At 38.4% G+C, this 15,557-nt stretch overlaps 1 protein-coding gene across 1 annotated transcript in view; it reads left to right on the top strand.

Moving 5' to 3' along the window:
* Positions 1-15,557, top strand: part of NOTCH2 (notch receptor 2) — a 158,646-nt gene that overhangs the window by 29,547 nt on the left and 113,542 nt on the right. The window contains exon 2 of the mRNA XM_037038736.1: positions 14,284-14,365. Coding sequence (XP_036894631.1) covers positions 14,284-14,365 — 82 coding nt within the window. The remainder of the gene's footprint in view (positions 1-14,283; positions 14,366-15,557) is intronic.

Genomic DNA, 15,557 nt, shown 5'->3' with positions numbered 1-15,557 from the left:
TTCTTCAATAAATATTTCTTTTTCATATTACAGGGCTGAATAGCTTCTGGACAGACTTTGTATGTCATAGCACAGCAAATATTGATGAATTTTATTTCAATATGATAATATAGGACAAAATTGTAATTTTAAAATCAAAGATTATTCTAGATTCATCAACTCAATGGGAGGAACTCATTGGGATGAATATCTTTATAAAACAAAAATTCTACATATTAGTAATGTCAAAAATTCTGACATATTAGTAATGTCAAAAATGCTCATGCTATTCATAACTGTACTTTTTGTTGGTTACATTTTCTTAAATCAAGGCATACCTGTTTTTGAAAAGTAGTTTTGATAGTATTTTGCCATAGGCTAAGCTTAACCCTATAGGCTAAGCCTTAATAATCTTGGGTCTGGTATCAGCATTTCCTCAGTAGGAAACACATTTTCTCTTAGATGGTATCTGTGAAGGGCATAGAAGGCCTTGGAACATTGTAAAAAAATTGCTATCTCTCTTGTTGCATTCATTTGCCTTTTAATCAAGATGAATTTCAAGAGGAAGACAGATGTTTCTCCACTTTGTTTTTATTTAAATGTACCACTTGGGATTTGAAGCTTCTGCACTTCTTCTGTTTGTTTAGATTTTTTTTTCATGGCTTGATCCCAAAAAATGGAATAAAAAAATTTAGTGGAGGCTTTGTTATTTGAAATTGCAGGGTGATAGAAGAATTATTGCAAATCCCCGATGTCTCCCTGTCTGCCCTTAATTCTCCTATTTTTGGTAATAATGCAAGCAGTCATTTTAGAGAACTGTGCTTTGTTCATTTTACTGAGCTTCTTCCAGACACCATGTGCCTGAAGGAACAGCAGCCAGCCACAGCCAAAGTCCTAGGATGTAAACTCAGACTTCATCTTTCTCAAATGCTGCTACTTGAAATTTGCATAAACTTGAAAAGAAGATTAAAAGGGCCCTGTATATCTCCTCTTCACGTATTTTAGGAAGCCAAGCCATTCAGGGCATTAACATATCTTTTGAGTGAGCAGTGGATATAAGCACGGAGAGATACCATGCTGCAGACAGAGAGAGCAGGGTATGAAAAAAATCACGTGAGCTAGACAACAGACAGGCTTATTTGAAGAGTCTACAAAGAAGCAAGTAATGCCAATTTAACATGATTACATGTTAATACAAGTGAAACACATTGAAGGCTGCTTAGATTACACCTGCTGGGGTGCAGACTTACTCATGTTAGAGATTCCTAAAATAAAAGGAGGCTTTTAAACCAGTGATGTGTACCTGGCATGATACTGAAAAGCTCTGGAAAACCTAGGTTAATGCCTAGAGAAAATTTCAGGGATGATTCCATCAAGTTTGGACACTTTGGGCCTGTTCCTAAATGGGCAAATTCCTTAGGCATCGTAACTGGTTAAAATCAGTGACAGTGTATTCTGTTGTTTGCAGTCGTATTTACAGGCAAACCTCGGAGATATTGTGGGTTTGGTTCCAGACCACTGCAATAAAATAAGCTGTAATCATTTTGCTTGTGAAGGGTCTTTTCTGTATATACAGTTGAGGCCTATGAACTTGAATAAATACTAGAACCCCATCTGGACTGAGTTATACTTAGTGGTTCTTTTTTGGAGTTATTCTGAGATTGATATTAAAAGAGGCTGCTATATAATAAAAGCTATTTTTATTTTCATATTAGAGTCTTTTGGGTAGGTCACATTCCCTCTGTACCTACCTCTAACTTCCCTCCGTTAGATAGTAAAGACCACGAGGATAAGAATTGCTTTATTCCTTTTTAATTTTTGTGCAGTGCCTAGTAGGGAGATGGTAATGCTCACAGTAGTTGTTCAATAGCTATTAAGAGAGCTGTATTAAAATTGAATGACATTCTTGCTCATATATTACTTATTTTACCTTTGAAAAATATTTTATTGATTATGCTATTTCTTTAAGTTGTATTTATTTTACCTCTAGTAAATCACTTCTTATGCCTGCAGTGCTATGCATGCAAATCTTTTTATTTTTAAAAAAGAGCAGTGACCTCTGCTTTTTGTGGGTTTTTTTTGGGGGGGGGTAGTACTTCAGTATGTCTTTTATCAGACTGCTACTGATGGCAACTGGAAGAATTTATTCCACGTATTGATATTACATCCTAAATTGCCTAGGGCTCTTCAGTTTTTCCAGATTTCTCAGTTTGTTTAAACTGGGAAATAATAGGTTTGATATAATAGGTTTTTCTAAAGTCTCCATTTATCATGCAACCAGGAATTGAAGTAATGTTATGTGAGCTAGCCTTTTTTGAGCTCTTACTATCTACCATGCATTGTTTTACACTCTTTAACTTATTAATTTAGTTACTTCATAGCAGAGCTCTTTGAAAGATTACAGATGAAGAAACTAAAGTACAAAGAAGACCCAGAGGTAGAGGGTAGCAAGTGGTGGAGCTAGAATTCAAATCCAGATCCCAATTTCAGTGTCTGTGCTTTCAGCCACTAAACTACATTGCCTCATATCTACAGAAAAGAAGAAATGTTCTCTATCCTCTCAGTCCTTCAAAGTGAAAAAGCAGAGAGAGTTAGAAGACTGTATAGAATTAAATGCTAAGTTACGCGTGTTAAAAGAGTTGAAGTTGGCTTATGAGGACCAGAACTGTCAAGAACAGGCTGTGTGGGTGAGGCAAGGGTGAGCTGGCACTCGGAATGGAGCAGAATTTAGATAATAAAGGGGAAGTAGCGATCAGAAGAAGCTGATAGAAGTGGAGGCATGGAACTGAGTTCAGTGGTGAGCTGTTCAAGCAAGAGACTGTATTCAGAGTTGGGGAAGTCCTACTGGACCAGAAAAGGAGGCTACCATCTTGTAGGTGAACATGAGGACTTAGACTAGAAGTAAGAAATGGCTTGTCTCTGGAAGAAAAACACCAAGTTTGGCACTTTGTATGAAGGTATTGCATAGACTTCTCAGCTAGTTCTCCTCAAGCCAAAATGAGCGTAAGTTCTGAGAATTTGGAGCTGAAAGTATTTGTAGATTAGAGCAGCAATTTTCAAACTGTGTGCTGCAAGAATTTTTAAAACATGCAATACCTGACTATTTAGGGACACTGATCTCTTTTCCCTTAGATTGTCAAATTTTAAAAAAACGACAACAGCCAGCACAACTATAGCCATCCAGTGTGAATGAATCAAAATTATACCTTTTTTGTCACAATGGCAAAAATACATTTTTTGGTGTGCTGCAGAATTTAGTAATTAGATTATGTGTGCCATGGGTTGAAAAAAGTTGATAATCACTGGATCAGAGCGTGGTGGAGTGACACGTTGCACCTGGTGCTTCTGGGAGGTTAGATGTGATTAGAATAAAATCTTTACCATTTGGGGGTATGTCATTAGCCTAAGTCTAAAAAGAGATGACTTAAATAAGCTTACATAAGAAAGGAAAAAAACATTGATGACTGGAACTTTGTACAACCTTGACTTTTTTCAAACCTACATCTGATTGTCCTTTTCCTTGCTTAAAGCAGCCCATTTGTTTACCCTTACCTTAGAGCAAAACCCGTGATCCTCTCTGCTTGCCTCCTTGGCCTGGCTCCTGTTACTCCCCTCCGTGCTTAATAATCTGTACTCGTGTGGATCTGGAATACCAGACTAGTTCCATCTCGGGGCTGCGTACTTGCTGTTTCCTCTTCCTGGGGTTACTCTTTCCCCCTATTTTCATGAGTCTTGTTCATTTCAATCTTAGCATGAAGATACCTCCTCACACAGGCCTTTCCTTGTCACCCAGCTTTGTGTCCCATAACTGAATTCTGTTTTCAACAGAATCTATCCCTTAACCACTGTCTGAAATGATTTTGTTTATTTACTTATTAGTTGGCTTTCCCTAATAAAGGGACTTTATTCTGTTAGCCATGGTATCCTGATAGCAGGGCCTGCCCCTCACATGGTAGATGCTTTGTATGTTCTGAATATTAGAAGATTAGTCCCCTATATATTACACAGAGAACGTGTGAAAATTGGAAATTGGATTCTAGATTTTATGTCACATTGCCCTGTGATGGAGTGATGAGATCGATATCTGCTCCTCCTTGGTTTTGCCTCTTGTGGGGGAGGAGGTGTGTATGTGAGAACAGACACACACATGCACACACCCTGTATGAAGATTGATTTAGTCAGCCAGTATTTATTGAGTGACCATCATTTGTGGCTTAAGATGAAAATTTGGGAAAAAGTTACTCTTTTTGTGAATAACTAGTTTCTCTGAGTCTATTAAAACGTCAATTTAAGCATCAGTTCTCCCACTATGACGTGACTGAGCATTTTGTTTTTGCCCTACAAGATACAGCTGCTTTCAATTTCATTGTTAAATTTATGTTTTACAATGGGAAAAAATTAAGTTGAATTTTGAAATGAGGACTTTTCCAGTCACTTTCATGGTTTTGAGTTATCAAATTTTAACTTTTTTTGAATAACAAATAATTACAGTATTTATTTAGAAAATAGCCCTCAGGCAAAAGTCATAAGTCTCAAATTTACTTTAGTTTTTTAGTTTATTTAGGCAGTATGTTATCATGCAGATTATCTGAGACCTCCTGTAGATTTTATAATTTTAGGGGCGTCCTTAAAGTGGACATGTGCTTTAGTACAGTTGTTGCTCTCAAAGTGTTCCTCAGACCAGTGGCATCAGCCTCATCTGTAAACTTGTTAGGAATGTAGGTTCTCAGGCCCCCTCTAGACCCACTGAATCAGAGTCTGTGGGGGTGGGGCCTGGCAGACCCTCCAGATGATTCTGCTGCAAACTAAAGTTTGAGAACTGTGGCTTAGTAAGTGTTAAGGGTTCAAGGTTGCATGACCCTACAGATCATCCAATTGGCATTAATTATTAGCTCTGTAAGCCCACCTCCTTTTTGGTCACTGAATGTGATTGGTTCACTAAAGGTAGGCTGTAAAGTTATTTGGTAGATTGATTGCCACATATTGACTTTGTGTTGTTTGTATTTCTCTGAACCTGTCATGGTATTGATTTGCAAAGGACACCTGATAGGAACGGACTGAGTTTTTTTTTTCACCCATGGCTATCTGAGTCATGGGCCACTGGGTCCTTATGCTGTTCTGGGTAGATTTCTCCAGGTTCCAGATGTGCCATGCATATACTTTTAGTGAGGGAGGTGTCCCTGCTGGATCACATGGGACCTTTGGGAGTATTTAGTTCACCCTAGTTTGGTTTACAGGTAGGGAAATGAGCCTGCATGAGGTTGTGCTTTACTTGTAGTAAGAGCACAACTAGTGAGAGGTAGAGGCAGGATTCAGGTCTCCTGACTCCCTCCACTGCGCCTGGATTCCTCCACTGCGGCAGGATTCCTGCAGGGTGAAGCTGTAGTCTGCTCTCTGCCTGTGGGACATTTCTTTTCTACTGAGAGGCTTTCTTTTTTTTACTTAAAGAAAAAAAAAGCAAATAGTAAAAAGTCAGGAAGTTCTCATTGAAACTAATAAAAGTGTCCAAAGAGAATGAAAAAAAAAACTAGTTTGAGAACTTTGGTATGGAGGAAATAACCTGACATTAACTGTTTTAATTATAGTTGTTGCATTGGGCTTATCAGTGTGGGAAGAGGGAGCATTTGAGCCCTACAGGGAAGTGGGATATAGACAACGAGATGACCATTTTCCTGAATCTGTCCGTTCAGGCTGCAGCCTAGTGACTGCTTGTGTGATCCTAACAGCAGTCATGGAGTAGGGCTGCCTGGACTCAGTGAGAGAGAGACCTGAGTCCCAGACCTGGCACTGCCAAAGCTAGTGGTGTGGTGCCCAGAGGAGGTCACTGAACCTTCCTGGCCTCCACTTTCTAGTAAATTGTTATAATAATGCCTTTCCTGTCCATCCTGAAAATAAAAATGTCATTTAATGGGAAGCAGTGGATCATTGTAGTTAAGGACACAGACTGTTGTGGGACCCAGAGTTCCTAGGTTCAAATTCTGGCTCTTTTAAAAAAAAACATTGATTTGAGAGAGAAAGAAACATTGATTGGTTGTTTCACTTTATCCATACCTTCATTGATTGCTTCCTGCATGTGCCCCAACCAGGGACTGAACCCGCAACCCTGGCACATCAGGGTGATGCTACAAGTAACTGAGCTGCCGGGCCAGGGTTCAAATTCTGTCTCTTTAATTCACTGGTGTGGTAATAGGCAGGTTACTTGTCCTTTCTGGATACGGGGAATGGGCATAATGAAATTAATTACTTAATAATGTTACTGGCATTAAGATGGTTCCCCAAGATATAAATTGAAGCAAACCCCAGAGAAATTCCCAGATAGATTTTATTAAGCTTATGCTCAAGCACAAGGGAGTCCTTTTGACTGGCTCAGGGGCTGGCTCTGCTTGGCTGCTTTTATAAGCTGGGGGCAAAGCAGGCTTACATAAAAAGGCAAGCTTTTGAAAAAGCCAGACTTGTGAAGGGTTTGGAGAGTGGAATTTTCTATGTCAGGGTGGGGTTGCTTCTTCCTCCTGTTGGGTTGGTTGGCACCTACATTCCACCTGTGCTGTGGGGGCAAGATGGCGGTGCTGCTCATTACTGCCACCCTAGGAAGGTTGAATAGTGTCCAAATCTTGATCAGCTGTGCTTGCAGGTCAGCAGTTTAAGCAGGCAGTTAGAAGGGAGATAAAATAAGCTACCTCTGTCTTTTTGAGTAGGGAGTGGAGGGGTGGTGGCATCCTTGTGTTCCTTCTAGCCACCTGGTCTCATCTCAGCTTCCTGGTTATCCTCTATTTTCTGTTCTGTGGCACAAGTCCCTATACTGTTTCATTCCCCGCCTAGAGATTTTATCCTTCCTATTCTTTTTGTTTCAATTTGTGTTTATTTATTTATGTTTTAGAGAGAAAAGAAAGAAGAGTGTGAGGGACGAAGGGGTGGGGAAGAGAGGAGAGAGAGAAACATTGATTTGTTGTTCCACTTATTTGTGCATTTACTGGTTGATTCTTGTATGTGCACTGACTAGGGATTGAACCCACAACCTTGGCATATGAGAGGATGACACTGTAAACAGCTGAGCTATCTGGCCAGGGCTCATCTTTCCTATTCTTAAGGGATTAGAATTGGAAGTCTCTTCTCCTGTAACTACTTTCTGCTGAACATTGTCCCTATTCTTGGGAGGAATAAAATTCTCTCACTCTCTGATCTAAAGAGCAGTAGGACCATGGGTCTTTTTTGTCTGGGATGGGCTGGAAGCCTTACATAACTATCAGTTGAATGTGGAACTGTTGTAGTCTGGAAGAGACAAACTTTACAAGAAGGTTAAAGAGGCAAGGGCCAAATAATAGATGGAATAGAAGGGTCACTAGCGTCCCCCAAAAGGGAAGGATCTAGGTAAGTGGGCAGATAAACCTTTAATGGTTTCCCCGACTTGATTTAGGTTGCCGGGGTATACTCCTTTTAACTGGGTAGCCTGCCATGATGATTTCTCCAAAGTTTATATTACGTCATCTAGTTGTAGTCTGTAATTCCAAAGCAAGTTTTAGTTCTCAATAATTCCAAGGCAAAGGATGGGAGAAGAATGAAACAATAGCTCTGGGGACTGCAGCCAAACTCTTTCATTAGGAAATCTCAGGGTCCAGTCAAGTCCACAGGGGAAAAAATAAAATTTTAAAGATAATTAACTGGACCAGAATCTAATAACTACAATTGTGTATTATGGTATCTTTTGAAACAATTTTCTCTCAAAAATCACCCTAATTTTATTGTAGGTAGCCAACTTAAGACTAATTTATTATGTAAGTCTAGTTTGAATAAGTTTGGCCTGTTATTTACACAAGTACAGCAAGAATAGTAATTGATCATATAGGTTCGTTTAAAACTGCTTTGCTGGAATTTTATAAGACATCTCCAGATTGAACTTTAATTAAGCCTTTCAAGGCCAAGAAGTCAAGCCACATAGTTGCAATCAGCATTTGCCTGCAATACCAAAGATTTGGGTGAATTCCTCAGGTTCTTGAGGTTTTCAAAAATGTCTTGAGGTTCTTTTGCCATGTCTCAGGAAAGCAACATTTGTTCCTTACCTGGAAAGACAGCTGTGAACCATGGAAGCAAGGTACCAAGCTGCTTTTCCAGGGGGCTTTTATCAGCCTCTAAAGTCAATCATAATTCCTTAGAGCTTTCTGGTGAGATCCAGAGTCTGTGCATATTTCTTTCAAACATGACATTCCAATCACAGTCACATCAAGAGTTTCCAGTTGTGTCCTGTTGTAAAGAGAACAGCTTCCTATTGAATTTTTGCAAACGACCATATCGCCATGAAAACAGTAATACTCCTTCAGAGTCTCCAAATTTCTGGAGTGATCAAGTAGGGAGAAAGAAAGAAATATGTCAGTACTGCTTACAAAGGTATAATTTACCAAACTGCTCTACATTATAGATAGTTTAAAAGAAAAGAAGTTTTCTTTGACCTGAAAAACAAAAAGATGAAAATGTCAGCAATATTTCCAACAAAGAGTTATAAAAATAATAATCATCCTCATTTTGTTTAGTCTCATATAATTAATACCTGCCTATCTTGATTTTTTGTCAGTATTTTATGAATCCAGTTGTTCCTTAGAGCTTTAAAAATCTTCATTCTGAAGGTTTTTTTTTAAACCTTCATCCTTCATGATCTGAAAGTCATGACCAGAAAAACTCTTATTTTAAAATAAGTTAGAGTCCTTTCCATGGGTCTTTCTGAAGATGAAACATATTTGTAAAAGCATCAGGTAAAACAATGACCGTATGTAAATGCAAAACTTAAAAAGACATAGTTATAGATCTCAATATAATGCAGTTGACAAAGAACTCTGCTTTTCTATGACATATTTTAAGATAAGAATTACAAATGAGTATTGTATTAGGACTTTGTAGACTTCTAGAGATTGTTATGTAATCTCCAGTATGTAATATTCATATACTTATATAAATATATAGCCCAAATACTACACAACTATTTCCTTAGTTAACAAAGCTTCCTGTGCAATTCAAGCATATCAAATAGGCCTAATTAGTTCAAAGCCTCTCCCTTATAAGAAAAGAAAACAGATCCTTTGAGGTATTCCACCGTACTGTTGGAACAACCCAAGCCATTTCTAAGTTAAGGAAAACTTCTGTTAAAATTTGAACCTGGGAAGTTTGTCAAATGCACTTTCCGAAAAGATCGCATATCATTATGAAACAGTATTAATTATTTATTCACCCAAAGTGACAATAAAAAGGTATCAGATACAAATTCAGGTTAGTAAAACTTTAGTTCTTAGAATTTAGAAGATTATTTTCTTAACTAATCAAGAGTCTAATTAAAACAGTATAACACAGAACTGTTTTAATAAAACAGAATCTGTGCTTTCTAGGCAGAGATTTTATTTGTATAGTCTTATCTGGAGTAGAACAATAAATAGAGGAGAAAATTTGTTCTCCACAGAGTGAAAAAGAACCAAGCCCTCACTCTACATTTGCTTATTTTTGATATAAAGATTCATTTACTTGATTAAATTTTAATCTTATTTAGCTTAACTGTATATGAAGTTTCCTCAAGACCTTTTTACCTCGTACAACTTCCTAGTCCCTCTTAGTTTGTCTGTTTCTACTCATTCAGAAATAACCAACCATATTTTGGGACAAACCTTGTTCTTTTAATTCTTTCAAAAAATGTATTTTCATACTGTGTGCTGATTACTAAAAACATACAATTTCTGCCCATCTTAATTAGAAATCTTAGCTCGTAGGAACCTCAATTTCTAGTGACAACTAAAAAGTACGCCATTAGTATTCTTTAGATTGATGTATTTATGAACATGTTTAATAATTTTCTCAGAAATATATTTTCCTCACACACAGTTTTTTAATGTGGCACAGGACATGTTTACAAATGTACTCAAATATCTTTAGTTTCTCTATGATAAGCAGAAAGTAGAGAAACATCTACATTTTCAGTAATTAATGTTTTATTATTTTATCTTATTGAAAATGTTCTAGACATTCAATGAATATACATCATTTAATTTAGCTAAGAAAACTTTAGAGTTTCAAGTTAAAGAAATTTATAAAATAATTTAATTACATAAATGATTTAATTACTGCTAGTTAACCTAAAAGAAACTTTTTATCCCATTTTACATTTATCTTACTTGCTCCTAAGTTTAGATTACTTATGAAAATTTTATTACACTAAGTTATTTTCCTTTCTGACAATTTTGCAACAGAAATAACATGGATTTATTTCACTAATAAACCCAGGTAGAGTAAAAGTATTTAGTGGTGATGATTTTAAAGATACGTCTACTTAGCCAAACCAAACCCAAACCATGTGATTCTGAAAAGTATTTGGGTTAGTCTGGTACTAATTTAAGATTTTGCTCAGATGACCAAAGCTTTTGCATACTGTAAGAATTTCTTTAAAGCCGTTTAAAAATTATAACCGATCATTGAATGCATTCTATTGTCTCTAGAGGCTTAGGACCTCTCCTTCAGGGAGAGGTGGATTTGTCAACCAACACAAACAACAGAAAATAGAAAGCTCAGAAGGTAAAAGAGCAGCTTCAGCATGTCTGAATTTACAGATTTCCTAGAGGAAGATGGCTGTGGAGGGAACCTGAGCACGGGGTGATGGCTGCCAAGTGTCTGGAGATGAGAAAGATGGGGGAGGGAAAGAAAAGGCCCCTGTGTCCTTGATCCTCTCACTGGGGGCAAACTGTAAAACCTTTCTGGGTGGTCATAGCAAATAAGTCATGGGGTAAACTCTGACAGAACTGAGGTTTCGACGTTAAGAGCACCAAATTCTTACCATTAGAACCAAGGGAGGTGTGGGTTAAACTCTGAATGTTTGCCATATGGATTCTTCTCCAACACTGATAAAGTTCTGATGAGTGAGCCCTGGACAGGCTACCTTTGCCAGCTGCTTTACCAGGTACCATGAAAGAGCGGGAAGAGTGTGTCAACACCTCAGTCCCCTGGGAATGGCTCCAGGGGCCGGAGAGAGAGAGCAGTGCCTCTCTACAGGGTGAGAAGGCTCTCACAAAGGAGTTGACTGTCACCAAGAAAGTCAAGTCATTTAAAACAACATCAGCAAGCAACATATCTTACTAACACATTCATATATTCTCTGCCTCTCCTGCCCCAAACATACAGTACTTTCAGATTTAGTATGCCAGGTCTAGACCAAATTCAGAACCAATTCCAGTTAAAAACAAGGTTCCATGGCTAGGTTGAGACCCAGATTTGACAAGTAACAGATACAGTTCCAGTAATCAACTACCTAATTTTCTCACTGTAAAATGAAAGCACTGTTGGTCAGCTACACCTGGTCGGTGGTGAACACTGCAGTTCTGTCCCTGGAACAATTATTCAAGGCAGCTGCTCAGGCAGAACCTGGAGAGACTGTCACTGGCCAGGGATCACTGAACCACAGGTGGAAAGGCCACTCAAGGCTGCCCCTTCATGGTCGCCATTGTTTTTTGATCCCCAAGAGAATATTGGGGATAAGCTACATTGTAAAAGAAAACTAATTTTTATTTTATTTTTTTAGTGTTGAAGAGAGTAGTCCAACAAATAGCCAGGACTGTCAGTAAGTCAGTCTCATCAAGTGGAAACAGACACACGGAACAGAAACAGAACGCAAAAGAACAAAACTTCTGCAGTGGGTGGGACTGGAATGCAACCCTGGACTGACTCAAATCTGAGCCACTGAGGGTGCAAAGGAAGGAAGCCATCCATCTACCCACTGGCATAACTTCTGTAGTGAGGCTAGAATCCAATCTTGGAACATGAACCCAACCTTGGAACTCAAACCTGAGACACTTAGGGCAGGACAGAGGGTAGCAATCTGCTCATCAGTGTAACAGAGTGCAACCTGAACCCGACCTCAGGAACTACACAGGATTCACACCCATTTCCAGGGACACAAGGACAAGATAAAACAATCACATGAGAGGAAAAGACAAACTGGTCAGGAAACAAAATGTGTCTGGGCAAGAGGAGAGAGCTGGGAGTATCAAAGACAGACTCACAAATTGCAGTGATGCTGAACCAAAGGTTCAAGGTTTGACCCATTGTCAATCCTGGTTCATGACTTTTCTCCGCACTCTGTCCTGCTGCTGTAGGGACACAAGAGGTCACGCCAGATTTGCCACAAAATTTTACCAGCATTAGGGTTCTTGGGTTCTGCAAGTTATAAATTGAGAGGAAGCCTTGGAGACAGATTTTATTAAGCTTATGCTCAGGCACAGTGGCAGCACAGAGGAGAGTAAGTCCTCTAAACTGGCACAGCGGTTGACCGCATTTGTGAGCTGGAGACAAAGTAGGCTTGGGCAAAAAGGCAGGCTCGTGCAAAAAGGTGGGCATGTGAAGGGTTTGGAGAGTGGAATTTTTCATGTCAGAGCAGGGTGACTTTCTGCCCCTGTTGGGTTGCTTGGCAACTGTCTCCACACCTGAACTATGTGGGCAAGATGGTGGTGTTATTACTGCTACCCCAGGAAGGTCATGTAGTGGTCAGACCTTGATCCGCTGCACATGTGGATCGGTAGTTTAAGCAAGACAGTTAGAAAGGAAATAAAATCAGCTACCTCTGTGTTTTTGAGTAGGGAATGGAGGAGTGGTGACATCCTTGGGTTCCTTCTAGCCACCTGGTGTCAGCTCAGCTTCCTAGTCTTCTGCTCTTTTCTATTCCTGGGTCCAAGCCCTTATTCTATCACAATAGTGTTGCTGGGAAGATTGAATTAGTTGAGGACAGTACCTGTTATTTAGTTAGTAAGTGCTATGTGTTAGCTGCTCTTGTTATTACCGTTTTTTAGTGTTACTATTTTAAGAGGTGAAATTTCTGTAAACATGTTCTCAAATAGTTCCATCACTTGATAACAGTACCGAGCAAATGCATGGCTCTTATGTAGTAATTGTTAATGGAGGATGTTTTTGTAACATCCAGCTTGTCCCTGGGTCCTGCTGTGGAAAGAAGCTGGTTTTGATGCCCAGGAGGGGCAGGCCTCGAGCCTCGGATATTGCAGTTTATTAAAAGAGTGGTGTGACTAGAGAAAACTCAAAGGAAAGACTTCTCAATTTTGCTTTCGGGTATTTTTATATGTGAACCATCCTAGGAAATGGAAATTTTAATAATCCTCTAGAAAATGTTCATGAACTCCAATTTTGATTTTTATTTGACTAGGTTTCTTTCTGTCTTGACTTTTCAGTTGTTATTAGAATTATAATCATTTTGGTGATGAAAATTCTAACTCTAAAAGCTAAACAATCAAGGTATTGTAATTATATAGCAAGTGAGTGACAGACTTTGGATAGCTTTCCTCCTCTTTTAGCTTAAATCAATGAAACTGTCTACTATTGCTGTTTATTTCTGAGTAGTCTGTTTTGGGGAGGGATTAGGGTGGGAAGTGCCTTTTCATTACCTCATAAACAAAATGGAGTTCAAGAATTTGAGAATTATTTTATCTGTATGTATAAATGAACTTTTTCATTTTCTTTACTTTGACTCCCCCTTGTCTACAATCTTTATTCATGGTCTCTTCCCTATAAAGTTAGAGATTATATTTTAATTATTTCTCCATGTGTTCCATTTTTCCTCTGGACCCTAGTATAATGCCTGGTACATACTACTAGGCTCTCAGCTACTGTTTGTTGAATGAATATTGTTGATGTTCTTGATTACTTCTTTAAGTGGCCTTTTCTGAAACCTCACCTGAAGCCTTAACTAATTCATTAATATCATGATGATCTAATATCTACCCAGGTCTTCCTTAATATGCATTGATGCTCATGGCATTTCATGAGTGTTAGAGCTTGGATTTCCCTATTATCATTGGGAGATAGAGATGTAATTGCTGGGGAGGTCAAGGCACAGAGAATTAATAGCATCATTCAAGATCACCAAACAGTTATGTGGGAGGAGATACTTGGGATGAGCTTCCATGCTTCTGTGACCCCAGAAGCCAAAAGAAAAAAAACTGATTAAAACTCTAAAAGGATTGTATGTAAATATATATCCAACCCATGGGTATGAACTAAGGGGTGTAAAGCTGGAAAGCTGGAGGGTGCAGGGCAGTGGGGAGATAAAGGGGAGAAAAATTGGGAAAACTGTCATAGTATAATCAATAAAATATACTTAAAAATAAAAATAAAATAAAATCTTTTTTTTTTTTAAGAAAAAAACTCTAAAAGGAAACCCACATCAGGTTGGATCTAGGAATGAATGTTGACTTAGATTGGCTAACATTTCTTTGATGTCTGAGGGTTATGATTAGGGAATTATTTTTAATGTACATTTGTTTTTATTTTTAGCATTGCAATGTCGGGATGGCTATGAGCCCTGTGTGAATGAAGGAATATGTGTTACCTACCACAATGGCACAGGATACTGCAAGTAAGTTTTTCTTTGTGCTTTCTTTTCTTCATATATTTTATTTTACCCAAGTAGGATGTTGGGCAAGATTCAGTTCTACTATTTTTAATATTTCTGTGAAATGTTACAGGTTCTCTAACTTTCCTGGTATAGTTCTTGTGTGCATGAGGAGGGGAGGATGTGGGTGTCAGATAAATAGCTAATAAAACTTCCTCGTATCTTATTATCTTTTTCATTATGAAAAGGACTTTCCAGTGAGTATTTTGAAATAACTTTAGCTAGTTTTAATTAACTAGGCTAGTTAATATATGTCTTGAGTGCCTTCTCTTATATTTTTCAGTTTAAGGCAGTTTCTTAGAATTACTCCTCAACATGTTAGAATGATCTTGTTTTTAAGTCAAACAAAATAGATATTAACTTTTTAATTCTGCCTAATATACATGAATAATAAATAGATATTAACTTTTTTGTGAAAGGGAAAGGAACTGTTTATTCAGAAGATATACAGGTTTAGAGTAATGGTGGAACATCACCATTAAATCTCAAAGTCCCTTTAAAATACCCACAAAGGACAGACACACAGTCCTTCCTTCCCCACTTTGCCCAGTCAGGCCAGTCTCAGAACATGCCAATCAGAAGTAGCATCTTCCAGAAGGAAAAGAACAGAAGTCCACAGCTCACTTCTCCAGGTTCCTTTCAGTAACCTGTGCTCCACTGGGCAGGTTTTCCGCTGTCCCCAGCACCATCAGGTGTGTCGCCGCGATCTCCGGTTCTTACTCCAAAACCACATGGCACCTCCTCATGGGCCACCAGCAAGAGTCCTTTCACCCGATATTAATTTTTTAATTCTGCCTGATAGCAATATGAAATTCTTTTTCTCTATTGTAAAAATTCTGAAGGAGACTGTGCTAGGGAAGATGCACACATACTCTAGGGATGGGGTGGGGGGCAGGTATTGTGTGTGAATGACGTGATACGGGTTTCAAAGAACAAGGATGAGAACAGCACTAGGGAGCGTAGGCTAGTTCTCAGGAGTGTTTCTTTTCTTTTTTTCCAACCGTGTAGTTAGCCATATTTTTTGTTTGTTTGAGGAAGCCTGTGAGATAATCTCAAAATAGCTTTGCCAGGTTTTGTATGACCTTTTTTCCTCTTCCACCTCAGTTAAAAATTTTTGATAGGAATATGTATTCATTCTGTTTGTACCATAGAAAAT

This window comes from Sturnira hondurensis, unplaced genomic scaffold (assembly GCF_014824575.4).
Source record: "Sturnira hondurensis isolate 20B ecotype Veracruz unplaced genomic scaffold, ASM1482457v3 Scaffold0024822, whole genome shotgun sequence".
Classification (NCBI taxonomy): Eukaryota; Metazoa; Chordata; class Mammalia; order Chiroptera; family Phyllostomidae; genus Sturnira; species Sturnira hondurensis.
The sequence above is the reverse complement of the archived record's forward strand: the minus strand, read 5'-3'. Positions and strand labels throughout refer to the sequence as shown.